Below are 23601 nucleotides of genomic sequence, written 5' to 3'. Positions count from 1 at the left end.
CCAGTCCATCGAGGGTAAGGCCACCCATCTACCTGATGACGGCACAGCTCCCATGGCTTCTGTAGCACCCCTACAGCTCTATCAGGCTCTGCAGCAAAGTTGCCCATGGTGGAACACAAGTAAGAAAGAACTTTCCTCTGCCTAAAATAATGTCACAATTTGTCACTTGAGCTTGAAGTCACACAGAGACAGCCCCTTTTGCTTCTGGCTACTACTCTTCTTTTCTAAGATACTTGACTTTATCTCTAGGACGTGGCTGAGGAAAAGACACCCAACACTTGAGCACTCACATGTGCCAGGCACTGTTCTAAGTACTTTAAAGATATTTCATTTAACTCTGAAAACAGCACGTTGGGGCAGGGGAGAATAATATTCTTTCCTATTTCAGAGATGAGAAAATTAGGATCTGATGTATTAGTTATCTATCACTATTCAACAAATGATCAAAAACTTAGTGGCTTAAACAACTTCACATTTTCTGTGAATCAGGGCATGCCTTAATGGGGACCTCTGTTTTAAGGTTTCTCATGAAGCTGCCATTCAAGGTTTGGCCAGGGTTAGGGTCTCATCTGAAGGCTTGACAGGGAAAGGATCTGCTTCCATATTCATGCAGGTGGTTGTTGGCAGGATTCCATTCCTTTTGGATGTTGAATCAAGGACCTGGATTCCTAATTCGTGGCTGACAGTGAATATCAACAGTTCAATGCCATGTGGGCCTCCCCAACATGACAGCTTGTTTCATAAAAGCCAGCAAGAGGGAGAGTCTGCCAGCATGACAAAAGTCATAATCTTTGGTAGACATGAAAGTGATATCTTAACACCTTTGACATATTTAATTGGTTAAAAAGCAAGTTGTAGCTCTTGTCCACATTCAAGAGAAAAGATTATGTGTGAACAGTAGGAAATATAGGTCATTGGGGGCCATCTGAGAGTCTCCCACACAGAAAGGTTAATAATTTACCAGGGATTATGAGTCAGGATTTGAGCATAGGAAATCTACCTCCAGAGGAAAATGAGACTCAAATGGTTTGGAAACCAGGCTAGGCACAGAAATAAATATGAACTTCTATTTTATCGCCTTTTGGATGAGTCTCTAAAACAAGGGTGGTAAAGATGTAGGCTTTTTTTGTGGTGATTGATTTTTCCCCCATGCAGGGCTTTTAAAAAATTTGAAAACCACATTATGTGGTGTCACATAGTTATCTGAATTTCCAGGAGCTTAAAAAAAATCAGAAAATAAGCTGCCACAATTTCTTCCATTCACACATGGCACCAGCTATTAGACTAGAGCTAAGTAACAATTTAGTATCAATGTGAGTGTCTAATCCCAACAACCTCTTTTACGCCCTCTTCTTCGTACTGGCATGGCATTTATGTGAAGGCATCTGACTTTGCTACAAATGCAATTGAATAGAGTATAGCATAACAGAACTAAACAGTGAGCCCATTTATGGGGTAAATTAAAAGTGATTTCTTTCAGATATTTAATCTATACAAAATTTCTTTGAATAATGAGAAATGTATACGTAGAACTTAAACATGTAAAAATGCACTATAAAAAGTGCTGTTAGCTTAGCAAAGTCACATACGTATTTGTAGACAGCTGATCTAAGAGGACATCTTTATTATCCCCAACCAAGAGAAGGCTACCTGATCATCTGCTTAAGCACAGACTAGTACCCGTAAGTGCTAGCTCCGTTATTGCACATACAACACCTTTGAGGTACAACCTTTTGGGGAATGGGATTTTTCATTTATTTGTTTAATCAGCATATATTCTGTATGCTAGGCACTATATTAAGAAATCTAATTGTAATAACTCAAATTGTGAAACATTGCAATGCACGATAGATAATTTCAACAATGTCTTATAGCAAGTCTGTGGTATACAGGAACAAAACCTTGGTCTTCTGCTTTCCCAATATTCCAGGCTGCCTTGGTTCAAATTCTCCTGATAATGTAAAATTGCTAGGTTGATTTTGGGTTATGAATATTACCCTTGGCAGGCTGCTTCCACATTACCATATAATTGTATGTTAATTATCATATTCCTCATACTGCAAATGAACTTATATAGGAAATATAATTATAGCTACTAGATTCTAGACTCTGGGAATCAGGTGATTCAAACTGGCTCTTTCTGTCTCGTAATTCTGTAGGAGCATATCATAAAAGAGGAATGGTATTTCCCACCACAGTCCCAGCTGGTAATTCTGATTGTCCCATGATTTCACAGCTGCACATCAGCCCCCAATCACACTTGTCTCTGGCAATGACCCTTTCCTTAATTAGAACATGACTTAGACTTTAGTTCTAACTTATCTGTTGCCTTGGCCCTAGGCTACTTGAGTACAGGCTGGGTTAGCTGGAAAAGAAAATCTACTTGAACAGGTCTGTTTGCCCTAATATTGAACAAAGTGAAGAGCCATTTGTCTGGTTGCTGAATCTATTTAGCAAATGAATTTATTTTCTTAGGCAACTTCTCTCTTACAATCTAGTCTCGTGTCTAGGCTTTATATTTGTGGTGTTATTTTTATAGTTCTTATACCTTCCCTAACTTGGGTATGGTCTCTAGAAAAAGTCACTAGGCCTTGTTCAAGCCTACATGTGACAGCATGTGGAGTGTGATGTGAGGAGCAGGCAAAGCCTTCCTCTAAGGCGGCAGGCAGGTCAAACTTAATATTGCCCTTTCTTCCTTTTTTTAAAAACCTTAAATTTTCAGGGTCCCTGTCACTTCTCTGAGTGGTTAAGTCACCCACTGATGAGAGCTTTCCTCTCGAAGTCTATGTCAAAATACATGTATATTAGAGAGAAAGGCATACTTAAAGAAATGTGATTTCTGGCATTCTTTCTGCTCACGTTACATTTTAGATGCATTCTCTTGGAAAGGCACCAATAGAAGCTAAATAGAAGGTACAGAGAAAATGAGGATAGGGTGAAATGACAGAAAAAGTAAACATTTTATTTTTCAAATGACAAATATTCATTAAGCATCTACAATGCACTTGGATTTAATATACTAGATAGTTAGGGAAGATATAAAAGTGATGCAAAATCTGCTTCCATATAGATTTGTAAAACAGGTAAGAGTGCTATTTGCTACAGAATCCTCTCACAGATGGCACAATATTAGAGTGGTATAGATAGTTAAGGAGGAACCTCAGGTTTATTATTATTCTGTATAATCACAGGTGGCTTGGAATTGGACTGCATATAGTGTTTAGTGGAGAAAAGAAAGAAACAAATTAGGCTACAATAAAATAGTTACTTTGGGCAACTGAAGACAGGAGTTGAGACTATATCTCATGGGCTCTAGATAGCCATCTACTATGGTCTGAATGGTTTTGTCCCATTCCCCAAATTTCATGTTGAAATGTAATCCCTAACGCAACAGTGTTGTAAAGTATGGCCTTTTGGAGGTGACTGAGTTTTAAGAGCTCTGCCCTGATGAATGGGATTAGGTGCCCTTATAAAAGGGCTTGGCAAAAGGAATTTGACCCTTTTGGCCCCTTCACCTTCTTCTATGAGGACAGAACTTTTGTCCTCTCCAGAGGAAGAGGTGTTCAAGATGCCATCTTAGAAGCACAGCTAGGATGTTTACCATACAACCAAATCTGCCATGCTTTGCTCTTGAATTTTCCAGCCTCCAGAACTGGGAGAAAATAAATCTTTGGTCTTTATAATTCATAATTATAAATTCATATTTATAATTCATAATTATTCAGTCTGTAATATTTTGTTACAGCAGCATAAACAGACTGTGACAGTTAATACTGAGTGTCAACTTGACTGGATTAAAGGATGCAAAGTAGTGATCATGGGTGTGTCTGTGAGAGTGTTGCCAAAGGAGATTAACGTTTGAGCCAGTGGGCTGGGAAAAGCAAATCCACCCTTAATCTGGGTGGGCACCATCTAATCAGCTGCCAGTGCAGGTAGGCTATAAAGCAGGCAGAAAAACTTGAAAAGACTAGACTGGGCCTAGTCTTCTATCCTACATCTTTCTCCCATGCTGTATACTTCCCGCCCTTGAACATCATACTCCAAGTTCTTTAGTTTTGGAACTCAGACTGGCTCTCTGCTTCTCACCTTGCAGATGGCCTATTGTGGGATCTGTGATCGTGTGAGTTAATACTTAATAATCTCCTCTTTATATATATATCCTATTAGTTCTGTCTCTCTAGAGAACCCTGACTAATATACATACTAAGACACCATCCCAGCCACATGTCTGAATAGAAAAATAACAAGATAGAATGGATGTCTTAGGAAGAACTGTGCTGATGGTGTATTTGAGATAGGAGACACTGCAGGAGAAAGGACTGGTTAGGCAACAAGCAGAAATGCAAATTTGTTTAAGACAGTAATGTTAAAAGAAAAACTTCAGCCAAATTAAATTTAAAGGAGTTGGAGCAATGAACAATTCATGAATTGGGCAGCCTCCCTAGCCAGAGTAGGTCTGAGACTCCAGTGCAGCCACATGGTGGAAGATGATTTATGGACAGAAGAAGGAAAGTGATGCACAGAAAACTGAGGTACTGAGGTACGGAACCAGCTGGACTGGTTACAGGTTGGGGTTTGCCTTATTTGAACAAGGTTTGAACAAATGACTACATTTGATTGGCCAAAACTCAGTAAGAGACACAAGTGTAGGCTACGGTCTGTTTACACCTCCACTTGTTATAGCTCACGATATACAGAGAAACCTTTAGGCTGAACTTAAAATATATAAGGAGGCTGCTTTAGGCTAAACTTCATTTAATAGTAACTAGGGATGAAGGTGAAAGAAAGAATTTTAAACAACTGTCTGGACTTGGAAAATTATTGAGATGAAGAGGCAAAGAAGACAATGAAGTTTCCAGCCTGAATGACTCAGCTTCCGGCGGGTGAGGGTGACCTAATGTCAGCTAGGTGACTTAGTAAAAGGGAAAGCCCCAGATCTCAGTAAGTATAAGTAGAGATTCACAGAATTGTAAAGCTGGAAAGGGCTCTAGAGATAATCTATTTTAGAACCTTTATTTTATAAGAGGACAACTAAATCAAAAGAAAGGTCTGTTAGCCCAGGGCAGTGAACATGGAGTAGGGCCATAGCGTAGCAGCACCCACATCCTCTCCCACGGGGCCATCCTGCTTGCTTCCTCATCCTGACCATGTAGCTCTCTGGACAGTGGCTCTCAAGGTCTGAACTGAGGACAACGGCCTGTCTGCAGCCAAATTAGGCAAAATAAGGGAAACACATAATTTTTCAAAAAGCTAATCATTTAAGAAATCAACCTTTACTCTGTAATTAATCTAAATTCCTCAGTTTTTGTTTTGTTTTAGTTTATGGATAATCTTTTAAACCCGTAAGTCCGAGAGTCATTTCTGTAGGATGGCAAGTTATGCGTGAGCTCTCTTTCCAAAAGCACAACAGCAGGGGGTAAAGATGCAGCCACAGAAAGGATGACAACAGTGTCTTCCTGGCTCTGCCCCCATCCCCACTGCCAGGATTACAGCCATCTTCCCTTTGTTGTAATTCTCTTGCGATAGGGCTGGGCAGGAGTCCCCAACAGAGGGATGGGGGCGGGTGAGCGGCTCCCACCACCCAGAGCTCTGAATCACTGTCCCTCGGCCGGAGACCAAGGCTTGGTGTTGGCAGCCGGAGCGTGGACATCCATTCCTGATACAACCCTGTGGGATTTCTTTAATCCTTAGTCACACGTATGGCACACCGCAAAAGAGGCTTCAAGCCCCCTCCCCAGCTAATTACCTTCGCGTACTGACGCCTCAGCCCCTCATAGAAGCAGACCCTGGTGGGCTGCCCCGTCCCAGCTCCAGAGAGGCTCCGCCGCCCGCCGGGATCCAGGGTTGAGCTCCTTCCCGGGGGAGCTAAAACTCGACAGGGATAACGGGCCACAGCACCGTCTTGGCTTTAAGTCACGGGACTGGGGCACGCTGTTAGCCAGCGGGAAGGCCTGTGGCGGCAATCACCGAGGGTCCAGCGAGGGCTGACCCATTTCCTCCACAAACGAGCTAACCCGAAAGCAGTGCCCAGGAGCCAAGAAATCGGGGCTGCTTCTCCTTCGACAAGCGTCGAGAACAGGTCATATTACTTAGGCCCGTAACCTCAACTGTAAAATGAGGGGTCTAGGATTCCCTGTAGGAATGCAGGATTCTAAAATCGAACAGGGTTGGTAGCACCGCCGGGGCGGAGCCTCCCTGGGCGCCGCGGGACTCTAACGGCAGGACTCGCCACTGCGGGGGCTCCCTTCAGACCCTACTCTCCGCCACGTCGCTGCGGGGTCAGAGGGCAGCGTGCGCGTCCCCGCCAGGCCTGCGTGCGCGTCTCCGCCCAGCTGTCGGCCGAAACCGGGCCGGGTGGGCGGGGCGCAGCGGGGCGGGGCGCGCGTGGAGGGTGGCTGCCTCTAGAGTAGGCCGGGAGGAGAGGAGAAAAGGCGGCGGCCCGGCTCGGGGATAGGGGCGGAGGAGGCAGTCCGGACGGCTGTGTGGGCCACGGAGCGTCGTCCAGACAGAGCGGAGCCAGCTGGGCACTGCGGCCAGGGCAGCTAGGGCCTGGACCGCGGTTCGGCCGCGGCGGCCGGTGAGTGTCGGGAGGCCCGCAGGGGAGGCCGGCGGCGTCCGCGCTGCGGCGGGAACGGAGGCGGTGGCCGGGCAGTGTGAGGCCCGCGGCCGGGACCGAGGCGCCGGCTCTGGCGGCCGTGGGGTCGGCGGGCCCGGCCTGGAGCGAAGGGAAAGGCGGCAGACCCCCGTCAGTTTGCGTCCCGGGTCGGCAGACCGGGCGCGTTGACTGGGCGTCCGTGGCGCTTCTGTCCACGCGCGGCCGCCTGCCGGGCCAGCCGTGAGGTCAGCAAATGGCGACCCAAGCCCCGAGGGCACCGACCTCCCGTGTCCCCCCAGTTTGCGTGTCTGTGTAAAGGGCCGAAGGAGTTAAACTTAGGGAACCTTAAGCTTCTCCTTCCGTCTGGCTTTAAAAAACTTGGGTTCTTTGGGGACAAACGGGTTAAAGAGACTGGGGAAGCATCGTCCACGGTCTGCACGGGATGAGCAAAGTTGGTAACTTTTCCATTCATGGAAGTGAGAGGATCTGAGCCTTAGCCTCGGTCCCTGTTAAAGGGAAACTTCCTTATTTTGCAGACCTGAGGTTGCGTTGTGTCCTGCGCCTTGGAAGTACTTTGCTTGGAAGGGGTTTATAGAGCGCATGCTGAATTCAGAGTAATCTGCCAGTATGTTTTTAAGGGGTGTATTTGGGAGTATAGAGACAAACAGGCAGAACAGTGTGTGTTTACCATGGTTCTGACGTACTCCACTTTCCTCTACCTTTCTCTTGTTTTTCTTTTTGAGCCTTGTCGTAGGTCCCAGATAAAAGTTGCTTGGGAACGAATTGACCTTTTATTCCATGATTACTTCGTTGACTCTGATCCAAGATGGAGTTATTTATGGGCATTGTGATACCGGTGTAGGTTAATTTAAAACTCTTTTAATACAAAATCCCAAACTGTAAATTTTAATTTCTATTTGCTAAATTTCAATACTGTTTGTTCTTTAGAGACCTATGTAAATTATATTAACAGGTCTTGCATTTGCTCATACTAAGGTTTTCTAAAGTAGTCAAATTGTTGACAAGCAAAAGGAAAAGAGTAGCATAAATAAACCTTTAGGATTTTTCAGAGGGTTAGATTTCAATATGCGATTTCCGCTGAATCACTCTTTTTTATGCTTAGTCACTGTTTCTCATCACAGATGTGTAATTGGGGATAACATTGTGTTTTGCTAACTTTTTTTATTTGCTGGTTTGTTTTTACCTAGTACTTTAATGCCGTGACATAACTTTTTTGTTTTTTAATTCCGGAAATGGTGGAGTTTCATGAATGCTATAAGAGAACTGAAGTTTCCAATATGGGCAAACTTTAATGTATTCCAAGTGTACTAAGTATTTAATTTCAATCCAGTATTTCTCCCGGTCTAACATTGGGAGACTTCTTCTAAAAAGTGTCTTTAATATGCCATTAAAAAGCAATGTTATACAAGTAATGATAACGTGTATAAAGAGGTACTTTAAGGTCACCAAAATAGGCATTGGTTAATGTTTACTGTTTGATATAACATGTTTCTAAGATGAGAATATTTTAATGAATAAACCCTTTGCTATTCTGTATGATTTTGGATAAATTTTTTAATTGAGTTGCTAAGACTGCTTATTTGATAAAAGGAGTTAGTACATACTAAGGAATGCCATTGTATTTATAAAATTTGTTGACATTAAACAATTCAAATGCTGTGTAAAATATAAATTCTAATTCAGTGTGATGAAATACATGAGATTGGCCTTAGGTTGCTTCTGTATTTTAAGTAGCTAGATGTTAGATACAGACAGGTGTACCTTGGTTAAAACCCAGTCTGTGAAAATCTTTCATGAAAAAAAACTTTTTTTAAAGCATGGGTAATGTTATTACTAGGTAGTTCCTCATATGATTGCATTTAATAAATTACCTCATAAAACTAATTACTCAACATTTTTGTGTATGTAAGTGTGGCTGTTGTGCAAATTGAAGTACCTCTGGTTTCTGAGACATGTTTATATCCTGTTGGACACACTCATAATTGTAAACAATCTTTGTAAAGTTCTAGATTGTTTGCAGAGTAGAATAATTGCCTCAAGGTCACAAAGCTGAGACTTCTTGGAGGCCCATTTCCCAATGTCGTGTTACCTGTTTTAATAAACTTGAGTTCTGCCATTTGGGTGGATTATTTTTATCTGAGTATCAACTCTAATAGATTCTAGTCCAAGTGTTAAGTGTTTATTAATATTATTTCAATTTTCCATGTAAGTCTATGATGATTTCATTTGCTTATTTAGTGGATAACATTGAAAGTAGTTACACCTCACTTTTGAATAAGCTACTCATGACCATGACCATATTTAGAAATGGAAGATATATGTTTTGATTATATTATATCTGGAACAATAAAACTTGAAAAAAAAATTCTATATAATTAGGTCATCCATTTTATAAATTGAAAGAATGAAAGTTTAATAAAAGAATGTATATATTGTAATCCATTTAGCCATTTGGAACTGAAAGCTAGTGCTTTAAGTTGGGAATTTAAGGATAATGTATTTTTGATCTTGTCTAACCACCACCCCCCACCCCACCTCTTTTTAAACAGTAAGATAAGATGCCTAACTGAGGTATAGATTTATTATGATAAAGCTGAGTGTACCTGATAAACAGATTAGTCAGCAGAAGTGCTATACAAAGATTGAGACTTTACAAAGAATGAGATTTGCACTGCAAGAGTTATAACTTATTGCTAAATTTATAAATTGTTAAATTTAGCAATGTAATGTTGTTCCATACATTTATACTGAGCATTATCAATGCAAATTATTCTTCAAATTTGAAATTTCATTTGTGGACTTGTAATAATGGTTAATTAATTGAACAAATCTGTCTATAGTTTTATATCAGCCTTACATTGGAATAGTATGTAACTGTTATAAGTATATTTCATCTAATACCATATTACTTATAATACTAGTAGGCTGTTAGCACTTCCTATTTTGAACTTCTTTTTCTCACTCTCTACCCTATTTAGGTACCTTTGTGCAAACTTTAACCCCCGCCTTTCTTTTTAAACCCACTGCTTCTATATTCTTTTTTTTCCCAGTAATTGGTCTTCAGGGTTGATTAGGGAATTAAAATGTTTGATAAATATAAGGTAAATGTTTCCTCCTGATTCTTCTATTATTATTATTTAAGATTTTAAAACAATGGAAGGTTGAAACTAACTTTCTTTGATTTGCTTTTTTCATAGATGATTTGTCTTACTCCATACAAAGTGCCTGGAACATATTACTTACATGCTCAACAAATGTTGGGAGTACCATTGACTTTTTATGGACAGTACAATGAAGTAATTTTGATTCAGTTTGATTGATGCCAGATCTGTAAGGCTGTATTTTTATGTGGAATATATAGTTTTCCATGAAATGAAGAATATCATTTGTTTTGGAATCCATTTCATTATTTTCTTGTATTATAATTCTTCGGGTATATAACATGATAATTCTCTAACGGAGGCACAATTTTGAATGTAGGGAACATAAGGATGAATGAGACAGAGATAATTCTGACCTTCATGGAGCTTATAGTTTTCCACTGGAAATAGATAGTAAACAGAATGATGATTTACTTAAAGTTTTACTAGTATTACAGAGGAAAAATGGAGGGTGTAATGAGTATACACAATATGGGATCCATACCTAGTCTTTGGGGTATATGGAAAAGTAACACACGGAGACTTAGGGTTGAGGCAGCAGGACATGTGAGGAGGGAAAGGGATGTGTGTGTATCTATGTGTCAGAGGTAAAGGCAGACATTAGGAACAGCCCTGAGGCAGCAGGCTGTTTTGAATACATTAGATGACTCTTAGCATATTTTAAAATCATGCTAATTTACAATTCTTTATATTTACTTATCTCTTTATCTATTTTAATGAATTTGAAAAAATAGATTTCTGAGGGCAATATATTTATGCCTTTAATGACAAGATCTCATTTCATTATATGGGAAAAATGCCATGTCTTAAAACTATTTTTATGGATTACTTGTCAGCCACAGAATATGAGTTGGCAAAGAACTTCTGTTAGAGAAAATTGAAAGCATTGAAAGCATTTCATGATTTACGAATATTCATGATTTACGAATATTTTCTGGTCTGGTGAAACTTTTCCAGTAATTTAAATTCAAGTGTGAATTAATAGAGATGTTAGTTGTTTTCTACTGTGCCTGCTGTGTCACTGTTCAACCAATAAATAAGGAGTTGATGTTTTTAAACCCATTTTACAGTATTTACAAGCAATTGCAAATGTAAAGGCATGTTTAATTTGATGGTTGTGGTCTTGATTAGGAGAAGGATGAATCTAGGAGAGTTTTAAATTCTGAAGCTGAGGATTCTATTCCCAGAATACTCTTTTGGTATTGACTGCTGTATTTTCTATTTTCTTAATATAGTTAACAGGAAAATGGAATTGAACTTGACTTCTTATTTGTATGGCTATTTTAAGAATTGTTAAATTTAGTAATGTAATGATGTTCCATACACTTATATTGAGCATTATCTATGTAAATTACTCTTCAAATAATTTAAAACATACATTCAAAGCAGAGTAAAATGCTATTATAATTAGAAGGGACCAAATGACTTTCTTGACCACAAGAGTGATTAAGTGTTGGGATAAACTACAAGCAAAGTTGTGTAATCTCCATTCCTCACATAGCATTTTAAGATTGGATCACCAGTTACAGAGTGCTGCCCTATTTTCTTAAAACTTTTATAAGTAAACATACCTGCTATTGTCCATGGATGTTGATCAGACATAGAGCTAGAACATAGAGTGCTAGTTCTGCCACTTACTAGTTAGATGACCTTGGGCAAATCACTTACTTTTTCTGAACCTCAGTTTCCTCCAGGTTGTTATAAAGATGTGTAAAGAAGGATAAAATAGGTACATAATTACTGTTCTCTTCTTTATTCCTTCTTTCTAAGTCTGCTTCAGTAAACAATAAATATTATGAACTTGTTGCTATGGATGCTTTTTTTAAACCTTATTCAAAGGGGATTGGATAGTGTAAAATAGACTATTTGAAGCTTGACTACTTTCCTTCTACCTTTGAAAATTATTGCTGTTTTTGTCTTTAACTCAGACCCTCTTTCAAGCAGTTGCTATTTTAAATGCTTTTGAATTACGTGATGTTTTTATGATGTGTTTTGCCTGTTGGTGTCATGTGATGGTGTGTACAGTAACATGAAGTGTCCCTAAAAGTTCTGAGAGCACTGGTTACTTTGTTGAAACTGCTTGTATTTTTAGGTTTCTCCCTTAGTAATAGTCAAGCTTGTAAACGTTATCATGTGACATCAGCTCAGTCTGGTTCTTGCAAAATAAGAAAGCTACAGCTGTTTTCACTATCTAATCACTCAGTAAGATTTGTTGTAATTCTTGATAAAATTTTTCTTTAAAAGTCTGGTTTAACATACAAATGTTTGTCGTTAATCTTTTACTTCTATATGACTATTTTAGTATATCTATTTTTATAGTTCTATACTTATCTTAAAATTTATGAAGAGAAACATTTAAAAATATTTAACTCATAATTTGTGACTTTTAACACAATTTTAAAAAATACAGTTTGGTGTTAAATGTGTACCTTGTCATTTCTTTGACATTATTGAATACCAACTGGGAACTTTTCTACTAAATCAAGAAAAGCTCTATTGATGATTTAGGTACACTTTTGTTATTCTAGTTTGAGAAAACGTGTGCCTCAACTGAGAAAAAGATAATAGTGGCCAGGTGCAGTGGCTCACGCCTGTAATCCCAGCATTTTGGGAGGCCAAGGTGGGCGGATCATGAGGTCAGGAGATTGAGACCATCCGTGGCTAACACGGTGAAACCGCCCCCTCTACTGAAACTACAAAAAATTAGTCCCTGTAATTTCAGCTGCTCAGGAGACCGACTGAGGTAGGAGAATCACTTGAACTCAGGAGGCGGAGGTTGCAGTGAGCTGAGATCACGCCACTGCACTCTAGCCTGGGTGACAGAGCAAGACTCCATCTTTTAAAAAAAAAAAAAAGATAATAGCAGTTGATAGTGAATAATTAGTTACCTGGAGCCAAGATAGATTTTATGGAAAAATATGTCAGAGAGTTAACAATCTCTTATGCACTGAAGTGAAGAAAACAGGATAAGAATCACCTTCCTATCCAGAAAATTACTGCCTACTATAATGTAATTTAATTTTGGAAAAGTTGAGCAGAGTCGCCGTTGCCATATCTAAGTAGAAATATATCATAAATAATTCACTGTGGAGATGTAGAATTTGGAAGAGGAATCTGGGCAGGATGTATAGGTGGATTTTCAGCATAGGTGTGGTAATTGAAACTTTTTGAGAAGATGAGAGCATCTAGAGAGAATGTACAGAATAAGCAAAAAATGACATGAGCCCTGAAGAAATGCAATCTTTAAGTAATTATTATTAAGTAATAGTTAAGAAGACTAAGGGTAGGAGGAAGACTGGAGTGACATCATGAAAAGTAACAAGATGTAATAGTCCAAAAATAAAGGATTGGTCATCATCATGATATAATGGCCAAGGAAGATGGGGGTCTGAAAAAAATATGTCCTCCAGATTTAGTATTGTGGTTCTCAGTAGAGCGGTTTTAATAGGTGTAGTAAAAACAGAACCAGAATAGAGAGTTAATGGATATATAGGAGATTAGAAGATTTTTGGTGGTTTTTAGTTTTTCTTCAGAAAGCTTGACTGGAAAGAAAAAAAATGGTGGCAAACAGGGGGGAGGCATTATGTTATTATTTCAATTATTATTTTTTGAGATTGAGTCTCACTCTGTCACCCAGGCTGGAATGCAGGGGTGCTCAACCATGCAGCCTCAGTCTCCTGGGCTCAATTGTGCCTCTTGCCCTAGCCTCCCAAGTAGCTGGGACTACAGGTATATGTCACCATGCCTAATTTTTTAGCTTTTGTTTTGTAGAGACAGGGTCTTGCTATGTTGTCCAGACTGATTTTGAACTCCTGGCCTCAAATGATTCTCCTATCTTGGCCTCTCAAAGTGCGAGATTACAGGTTTGAGCCACCATGACTATTATTTCAGTTTTTAAAGATTAAATAATCTTTTAAAGATTTTATTGCTAATAGGAAACACTCCAATAAAGAAGTTGATTAAACTAAAAATACATTGAATGAGCTCAATAATTATAATTAAATCAATATATTATACTTATCCTTTTACTTTTGATATAAAACTTTTCTTTGTAAAAGTTAACAATGCAAATTTTAAAGCAAGAAAGACCATTAGACATCTGTAATCTGTTCATGTTATTTTATAGAACTATTTCTCTGCTTAAAATTCTCAGTGACTTCCAGTTGTAAAAGTGTAAACTCTTTAATTGCTGCACCAAACACAATGCCTGGTACATAATAGGTAAATAATAAATAGGCGTTTAGTGAATGAATGTGAACCTCAAAAGTAAGTGATGCGCCTGTGCCACAGAGCTTGAGCTAGAACTTTTATTTTCTGGATAAATTTTTTGTATGTTCTAATTAAGACTTGATTTCTTGCAGAATTTATTAAGGCATATATAGGAGGAGGGATCAATAGATGAAATCTTAAATGAATTCATTCAGAAGGAATAAAAAGAAAACTTCTAAAAGTTTTGATTAAGTATATTCATAAAATTCAGATTGTTCTCTTTTAGTAAGGGAAGATATTTGAAATGCGGTATATATCAAAATTCGTAGAGTTGAAATTAGAAAGGTAAAAGTGAAAACACTCTGAAATCTAAAAGTTAAAATACACATCAACTTGTTATTAACATTATATCATACAAAGTGTTAGAATTTAAGTAGTATAATTTGAAACTTTTGCCCTTTTAGGCATATTGTTAGAAAAATATTAGCGTTTATGACATTCTACAGTATTGAATTGTAACTTGATATAAATGCTTACATCCTTTCAAGACATTGATTGTATGTAAAATTAACTGGTTAAGTATGTTTATTTTATATATATCATCCTAAAATAAACCAAGATATTAGATACATTAGGGATTTAATTATTAAACAATTTTGAAAAATCAACCATTTTTTGGCTAACTCCTTATATTTTTCCCTTTCATTGACCAGAGCTGGACTGGCCATTATGGAGGAAGAGCTGCAGCATTCACATTGTGTGAATTGTGTCAGTAGACGGTGTATGACCAGACCAGAGCCTGGGATTTCCTGTGATTTGATTGGTTGTCCATTGGTTTGTGGTGCCGTTTTCCACTCTTGTAAAGCCGATGAGCATCGACTTTTATGTCCATTTGAACGAGTGCCTTGCTTAAATAGTGACTTTGGATGTCCATTTACCATGGCCCGAAATAAAGTTGCTGAACATCTAGAAATGTGTCCTGCAAGTGTGGTGTGCTGTACTATGGAATGGAACCGATGGCCAGTTAGTTATGCAGACCGAAAATCATATGAAAATCTAAGCAGAGATGTTGATGAAGTGGCACAGTTAGATATGGCCTTGGCTCTTCAAGACCAAAGAATGCTCTTAGAATCTCTCAAAGTAGCCACGATGATGTCAAAAGGAACTGATAAAGTTTCCAAACCTAGAGAACAAATCTCAGTTAAATCAAGTGTTCCAGAAATACCACATGCTAATGGTTTGGTGTCTGTTGATGAAGAATCTTATGGTGCACTCTATCAAGCTACTGTAGAAACAACCAGAAGTTTGGCTGCTGCTTTGGATATCCTGAATACTGCTACAAGAGACATTGGCATTTTAAATACAAGTGTCTCTGCTTCCCCAAATGAAATGGATGAAGAGCAAAATGCAAGAGAAAGCTTACAGGATCAAAACTTGAAAGACCAGGATCATCTTTATGAGGAGGAGATAGGAGCAGTGGGTGGAATTGACCACAATGACACAAGTCAGAATGCCCGGTCTGAACGAAATGGTTCAAGTGATTTATTATGTGACCTGAATACAAGTTCTTGTGACACTTCTGCTCTTTGTAATGGCTTTCCTTTGAAAAATATATGTCCGCAGGTCATAGACCAGAATCATAATTTACATGGTGATTCAAAACAAAGTAACTTAACAAATGGAGCCTGTGTGGCATCAGATGGCGCTTCAAAACCTTCCAGCTCACTTGTGGTAGCAGCACAACTTAGGGAAGTAATACCATCCAATGCTTTGCTTAATGGCACAGTTCAGCATATCCTTATACCTGATGATGAGGATGAAGGTGAATTGTGTTGGAAAAAAGTAGACTTAGGGGACTTGAAGAATATGGATGTCTTATCTTTCAGTTCTGCTCCTTCATTCAATTTTCTTTCTAATTCATGTTGGTCTAAACCAAAGGAAGATAAAGCAGTAGATACATCAGATTTGGAAGTTGCAGAAGATCCCATGGGCCTCCAAGGAATAGATCTGATCACAGCAGCATTGCTATTTTGTCTAGGAGATTCTCCAGGAGGGAGGGGTATATCTGATAGCCGCATGGTTGATGTTTATCACATTGACTTTGGGACCCAGACTTTTTCACTTCCATCTGCAATATTAGCTACAAATACAATGGTTGGGGAAATAGCTTCAGCCTCAGCTTGTGATCATGCCAATCCACAGCTTTCAAATCCAAGTCCATTTCAGACACTTGGGCTGGATTTAGTATTGGAATGTGTCGCTAGATACCAACCCAAGCAGCGTTCAATGTTTACCTTTGTGTGTGGACAGTTATTTAGAAGGAAAGAATTTTCTTCTCATTTTAAGAATGTGCATGGTGATATTCATGCTGGACTCAATGGCTGGATGGAACAGAGGTGCCCTTTAGCATACTATGGTTGTACCTATTCTCAGCGTAGATTTTGTCCATCAATACAAGGAGCGAAGATTATCCATGACCGCCATCTGAGGTCATTTGGAGTTCAGCCATGTGTATCTACAGTATTAGTAGAGCCTGCTAGAAACTGTGTATTGGGATTACATAGTGACCATCTAAGTAGTCTTCCCTTTGAGGTCTTGCAGCATATTGCAGGCTTTCTTGATGGCTTCAGTTTATGCCAGCTCTCATGTGTATCCAAGTTAATGAGGGATGTGTGTGGCAGCCTGCTTCAGTCTCGTGGCATGGTCATACTGCAGTGGGGGAAAAGGAAGTATCCAGAAGGAAATTCATCATGGCAGATAAAAGAAAAGGTTAGTTTAATCTTTATCAACCTCTTATTTGACATAAAGAGGCCTTTAATAATGCTGCTGAATTAATACAGTTAATATCTTGTTGAGAAATTCACCATTCCCTAAAACTTACTAAATCAATATGATGACAGACTTTGTTTTAATGGTAATTAATCATGAACTAGGATAGTTAGAATTGTTTTCCATAATTATAGCTTTACTACTGATTTCCCAGAACTAGTTTATAATCTAATATGGCAGAGACCATTTATGTTTCTTGATGTTTCTATAGCAACTCTGTTTGGGCCCATGTTATCACCTTCTAATTTGGACTCCATCTGAAACATTTTCACCATAAGATAGTAGAGGAAGCAAGGAGAGGGTTTTCTGCCCTCTTGTAATAGTCTCTCCATTCTATGGCAATTTTGTTCCTAGGATTTGGTTGTTTCAGGTATAATCTAAATAGCAAGAGATGAGAAATGTTATAACTACTACTATGGTCACATATTTAAGTGAGCAGGGAAGTATATGGAGAATAAGAAACATAAATGGATAAATGAGGAAATATGTTAGGCCAGTCTGAGAAAAGAGGAGGGCAGCAGAATTTGATACTGTGGGTGGGGACTCTGGGTTTAGTAGAGTCCAAAGGAGTGATGTACACTGCATGGGAAACTTGAGCTAGAGATTTAGGCAGACCTAAGCAAATCCAAGCTACACCGTTTTCCTTCTGCAGTAGCCTACTTTTGCTCAGCTTCTATTTGGCACTACTCAGTAGGAACTGGAAGGTATTACAGATATCTTTGATTGAAGGTTTTTTTTTTTATTTTAGAACACGTATATGAAACTTTTACATTTTATAAAGTAGAAACAATTGTGATAAACTTTACATTTAGTTGCATTCAAACTCTGGTTACTTTATTCATAGCACCTTTAGGTTTTCTTTCATCCATTGCACTAATTTTTCAGAATTCTACATCTACTTGGTTTTCTTGAGGCTTTGACCAATAAATGATCACACAAATTGTTTTATCATTCTTTTTCCAAAAGGAAATTTCTGATGGCAGAAAGTTTCTACTGCTTGTATTTATGTGTATTTTTGTTTTTCATATGATTTTATATCTTTTCTTCCCTTTAGGATGGAACAGTCTTAGTATGGCCTCTTTTTATCTTTGCCTACTATTATTTACATGGAGTGAAATTTTTTGGGGGGTGAGGATTCTATAATCATTCCTGCAGAAAATCTCACCTATTCTTCAAATGTAACTCACCATCTTATGTACAGATTACTCACACATCTGTATCCTGGCCATTTGCTCCACTGAACTCTCAACCGGTATATACAAGCATCTACTGGACATTTCCACTTGATTACCCTACAGCTTCCTCAAACTCAACAAATCCAACCTACTCTACTCCTCCCCCTCTTAGTATGAGAAAGTGGCACCGTCATCATCCAGTTTTCTAAACCAGTAATTTAGAAGTTAAGTTGACTGCTTTTTCTCCTTCTTTTATTTATTTATTTTTTTTCAGAAAATCAGGAAGTCCTATTTCTTTTTCTTTTTTTTCTACCTCTCAGGTTTGCTTCTCTGTTTTCACTGCCATTTCCCAAGTTCAGTCCCAACTTTAGTTGTCTCCTGGACTACAATAGCAGCTTCCTCCTAACGATTCCTACTTCCAATTGGGCCCCTCTCCAATATATTCTCTATACAAGAGCTAATGTGATATATATTTTCTTAAATACATAATTCTTACACTGTCACCGCAGTGCTTAAAAACTTCTTTAATATTTGTTCATCACCCTTGGATAGAGCCCAGCTCTTTAATTAAACATATTAAGACTTTTCATAATCTCATCTTTATCTTTTCACTTTCCTCTTGTCATTTTATACCCTAACCACATTGATTTACTTACAGTTCCCAGATAATTTTTTTTACGTTAAGTCCTTCAAATATGCTGTCCCTAATTCTCACACTTGAACACCTGGAATATGCTACTCAGCGTGCATTAGTATTTTACTTATATTAACTTATATAATCCACTGTTGCCATTTGACAGACAAAGAAACAGAGGTTAAGTAACCTGGCCAGCTAATTGACTTAGGAAACCGGTTTCTTCATCTTGTGATCTTCATCTTCTTGCTATGTCCTCCTTACTCTCAGGCTTTACTTCCTGATGACAGCTTCTTGGGACCCCCACCCTGAAGCCTTCTGAGAGTTGCACTGCTCTGTGTTCCTGTGGTGCTCCACATTTCAAAACATTCACTGTGCTGTTTTGAAATTGATTGATGAATTGTCAGTTTCAGTCTCTAGACTCAAATTCCTTGAGAAGTGGGATTCTCGGGAAACCAAAATACTGCCTTACATAGCTCCTACTATGTCATAGGCATTAAGTAAATACTTGATGCATACTTGAATGAAAGATGGATCCATTACTAAGAAACCTTGTCATAAGCAGGTGGGAGTCATACATTTTCTTTTGCCTGCTTTCCCTGAGTTTGTTTCACCAGACTCTCAGTTGTATGGAAGTAGAGAGGCTGCCTGTCACCATTGAATCTTTCAGCTATTTCATCTGCCAAAGCTTAAAGAAAACTCCTAATTCCTTATGTAGCTTTATAAACATGGGGAATGGTAAGGGAGGCTAGTGACATCTATACTATCACTAGACCTTCACTGACTCCTGGGACATTACTTCATAAAGGGTATGAACTTCATAACCCTAAGGAATATAGGGACTACCTGTGCTGAACAATGGGGATTTTCTATAGCTAGTTGAAAAATAATTGTGTTTCCACAAAATTCGAAGACATCTCGCCACCCCAGGAAGACATTACCATGCTTTCCTGAGAAGTAATAAACGCTGAGGGTTTTTCTCAAATCTGCCACTTTCTAAAGTAGGCATGTCCAATCTGTTGGCTTCTCTGGGCTACAATGGTAGAAGATTTGTTCTGGGCCACACATAAATAATGATAGCTGATGAGCTAAAAAAAAAAAATTATAAAAAAATCTCATAATGTTTTGACGGTGTTTCATGGCCTGGAGCTGTTGAGTGGACAAAAGGGGAAGTAGCCTGTATTTTTACCTACAGACATGAATAGAGATGGCAGGTGAGTATTTTGCCTAGAAGCATGTTTTACAATGATATGGACTAAAATAGGATCCATTTTACAAATATTTTTATATAAATTTTCAGAACCATTTTGAATAAATTGAAGTACCTATGTTGTTGAATATTACTATGTACCTTTAGTAGTTGTGAACAGTGGAAAAATAAGCTTACCTTGGCACACAATATTCTAGGGTATTTTTAGTACACAGAGTGTAAATAGGAATGGGAAAGAAAAACCTGGAGAAAAAAAATAACGCTTACATTGTCAGTATCTCCAGCGTTCTAGATAGCCAGTTGGAGAGTATGAAAGAATAGTGTGCAGTATATAATACTTTAGGAAATGGCTCTGAATTTGTGCAGTTTTGATTTTATAAAAATCATTTAGCAAGCCAGATTGGTGTGATTTTTTTTTAATACCGAGTTTTGTTTTTTTGTTACAGTTTTTAAGTTTATTGAAGTCATAATGTCATAGAAATGATTTACCTTGTAATTTTTTGACAGACATATTTGCATTCAAAAGGATTTGCCAGTTTTTATAACTATTTGAAATTTTATATTGGATGCTTCTATAGCAGTAGAAATGTATGCAGTAGGAGCAAAAAGTGTTTTTTAATTCTCTAAAAATTGACTTGTTTAAATCTAAAGTAGAATTTTCTTGTAGGTATGGCGATTTAGTACTGCATTTTGTTCTGTTAATGAATGGAGATTTGCTGACATCCTAAGCATGGCTGACCACTTGAAGAAATGCAGTTATAATGTTGTCGAGAAACGGGAGGAAGCAATCCCATTGCCATGTATGTGTGTGACACGAGAACTCACTAAAGAAGGACGTTCACTACGCTCAGTTTTAAAACCTGTACTTTAAGGGTTGTAATTTTACTTGCACATACGTGCAAGCATCTAGTATAATTTCTTTGTAATATGTGAAACCTTATTAATGTATTAAATATTACAACTAGCTAAATTTATTGTCACTTTGTATATAATGTTTTGAAGTAACATCTATTTTTATAAAGTACTGTTTAGTTGGAAAAAGTTGCCTTAATGTTTGAAATGTGTGAAATTTTGGAACTTGCTGGACAGGGTGATTTAATTTTTAGCTACATAATTTTAAGAATTAGTATTTTCAATGGTGTGCATATTTTGGTTCTTAAATTTTTGCATCTTAAACTAACAAAATCCTGACCAATTTATTCCTTGTTATCTGTGGGTTGCAACCCATGCAGTCAGAAAGCAAAACTTTGATTCAGATTTTTTACAGCACATATTTTTCATATAAAAACATTCTCAGTTTCTTAAGCACTGCTATAAGATCATTATAATGTTTTTGTTTTTTAGTGCTTTCCTTACACAGTTGTTAATGCACAAATGATCTCTCATGTGTACTTACATATGTAAAATCATAACTAAAGTTTGGTAATGCAGTTTATCATGTTTTAAAAATAATCCACAAAGATGTTTTCATCTCATGTACTTAGAGCTCAACACAGAGAGTGACCATGTGCAGCTTTCCTTTTTGTTAGATGCCACATCCAAAGACTCACCGCAGTGTGTTACATGACAGGTCAAACAAAAACAAGCAAACAAAAAACAAGCCTGTGAATTTACTTTAATCTGAAACTGTTCATGATATTACATATTTGCTAAGTATTTAATGTTTTAAAAGAAAATATACCTCATTTTAAGTTTGAATTGGGCATATTGTATAAATTTTAAATGTTCAGAATGCAAAGGGCTTAACTTAAATTTTTGCCTTTTATGTTTATAAACATGAAAACTATGTTGTTTTAAGACCTTAAAAACATAAAATTTGTTAATCTTTGTAAAATGACAATCATGTAGAAACCTGTCTTGGTTGACAATCTCTTTGAAACATTTCCAAGTTAATTTCCCATAGGCTTCACCACCAAGAGAGTAAAAATTGCATATTTGCATAATAAGGTATAATGGAAAAATACCCCTATTTTTGAAATAGTTTATTATAGTTTTCAAATTGATTTATACCATTATTAACTTGATTTGGTCTGTTTATAAAAATGACTATTTCAGTATTTAGAAATAAATTGCAAAGGTGGGGATATATACTTAAATAATTTGTCTTAAATTCTAGCATTTGGTAGTCTGAAATTGTGACAGATTACTTGTTAAAATTATGAAAACTCTGTTGTGTCCTCTCCTCCTACATTTTTCCCTGAGAGTGCTCTGTGATTACTAGCTTCTTGATACCCATATATGGCAATCAGGCAGAGGCGATCCTTGGGCATTACAGAGTTCTGAAGCTTAAGATTTTTTTGGTTGGATCAAGTCCTTAGTACAGTTGAAAAATACAGCATTAAAGACTAATCAATTGTCTTGCCTCACCTGTCATTTTAAATAGTAGAATATTTATTTCTCAGTGCTTACAATTTCTTATTCAACTGTGAGATTGAATAGTCTCTATTTCTGTGGGAAAAAAAAAAACAGAAAAAAGATATTAAATACTATAAAATGTAACTCTGCCTTTTAAAGTTTTGCTGAAGAATGTGTGGTTAGGATAGCACAAGCATTTTCTGTTTTGTAGTTACGCTATTTAAAATTTGTTGTTTTTAAATTTAGGTTTTTTATTTCCACACTGGATTAGGAGATATTTAACAATTTTTCCACCTTATATTTCTTTTACACATTTTGCTGTTCTCTTTTTTTTGTTGTTGTTATGCCACCATACCATTTTGTTAAAATGTTTTCTTTTGTGAAACATTTGTTCAAGTTCTAATAAAATTAATATTTTCCCTTTACAAGGCTCAATAACTTAAAAACTTTCGTTTAAATAAAATTTTAATACTTGTTTGACAAATTCCAACACAATCATATTGTTTCTGTAATGTGGATTTTCTGCATGTTGTGGTAGTTGTTGATTATCATCATTTTCACCCATGTTTTACTGGTGAACCTTAAATTTTTTAAAAAGATGAGAAACTCATTCTTAGCTTTCTCTGATCCTTCAGTGTGTCAAAAGTAATACCACCTACGTGCACTGAAAGGTGGAAGAGTTTCTAGCATGGTTATATCTCTCAAAATTGTAATGGAAACCATCTGTTTAGCCTCTTAAGCATGAAAAGGTTTGTATGTTGCCCTAATAGATTGTACCTTGAGAAGTCCTTGTTGATTCCTTAATCTTTGCTAAACAGCAAGGTAAAAGGCAAATATCAGGATGGAGGGAAATACTTGAATTCACTTTTATCCTCTGCCTCCTTCCCCAAAACTACCTGTTAGCTTAATCTTTCTCCCTGTCTCTCTCCCTCTCCCTTTCCTTTCTTCTCCCTCTCTCATTCTTTTTAACTAGATTTTGATACTCACAGATCACTTACAGCAGTGATTCCTAAAGTTGTCCTTGAACCAGCAGGAACAGCAACACCTGGGAATTTGTTAGAAATGCAGATTATTAGGCTTCTCTCCAGACTTAGTGAATCAGAAGCTCTGGGGTGGGACTCAGCATTCTCTTTTAACAAGATCTCCAGGTGATTCTAATGCACAGTAAAGTATTAAAACTTAGCGGGAAGCCTAGATCATGCTAGCTACCCTCTGGTGTATTACTGCAGTGGATATATGTATGTGTGTGTGTGTGTGTGTGTGTGTGTGTGTGTTTAATATATGTGCAATCCAAAATTAAGAGTAATGGTAATATATTAATGGGTAAACTATATATGTTGTCTCAATTTTACAGCCATATGGCAAAATACATTGGGTACTGTAGTTGTTGGACTTGTATTCTTTAAATTAGT

At 37.6% G+C, this 23601-nt stretch overlaps 2 protein-coding genes across 4 annotated transcripts in view; one reads left to right on the top strand and one right to left on the bottom strand.

Annotated features, from left to right (window-relative positions):
• LOC103792659 (uncharacterized) overlaps window positions 1-7067 on the bottom strand; it is a 28238-nt gene extending 21171 nt beyond the window's left edge. The window contains exons 1-2 of the mRNA XM_078370903.1: window positions 6940-7067; window positions 5747-6821 (exon numbers count right to left, since the gene is read on the bottom strand). Coding sequence (XP_078227029.1) covers window positions 6254-6821; window positions 6940-7067 — 696 coding nt within the window. The 3' untranslated portion in view covers window positions 5747-6253. The remainder of the gene's footprint in view (window positions 1-5746; window positions 6822-6939) is intronic.
• FBXO30 (F-box protein 30) lies at window positions 6394-22684 on the top strand. Of its 3 annotated transcripts, XM_078370254.1 has the most exons (4): window positions 6394-6577; window positions 7350-7453; window positions 14700-16755; window positions 20502-22684. In XM_078370254.1, exons 2-4 carry the CDS (start codon window positions 7422-7424, stop codon window positions 20703-20705), a joined length of 2292 nt encoding a protein of 763 aa, XP_078226380.1. In that variant the 5' UTR covers window positions 6394-6577; window positions 7350-7421; the 3' UTR covers window positions 20706-22684. The 3 variants fall into 3 exon arrangements, with proteins under 3 accessions (XP_078226380.1, XP_002747110.3, XP_078226381.1); XM_002747064.7 differs by lacking the exon at window positions 7350-7453; XM_078370255.1 differs by lacking the exons at window positions 6394-6577; window positions 7350-7453 and adding an exon at window positions 9819-9912.
• Window positions 22685-23601: the final 917 nt, after the last annotated feature.

Source organism: Callithrix jacchus, chromosome 4, assembly GCF_049354715.1.
Source record: "Callithrix jacchus isolate 240 chromosome 4, calJac240_pri, whole genome shotgun sequence".
NCBI classification, from domain to species: domain Eukaryota; kingdom Metazoa; phylum Chordata; class Mammalia; order Primates; family Cebidae; genus Callithrix; species Callithrix jacchus.
The sequence above is the reverse complement of the archived record's forward strand: the minus strand, read 5'-3'. Positions and strand labels throughout refer to the sequence as shown.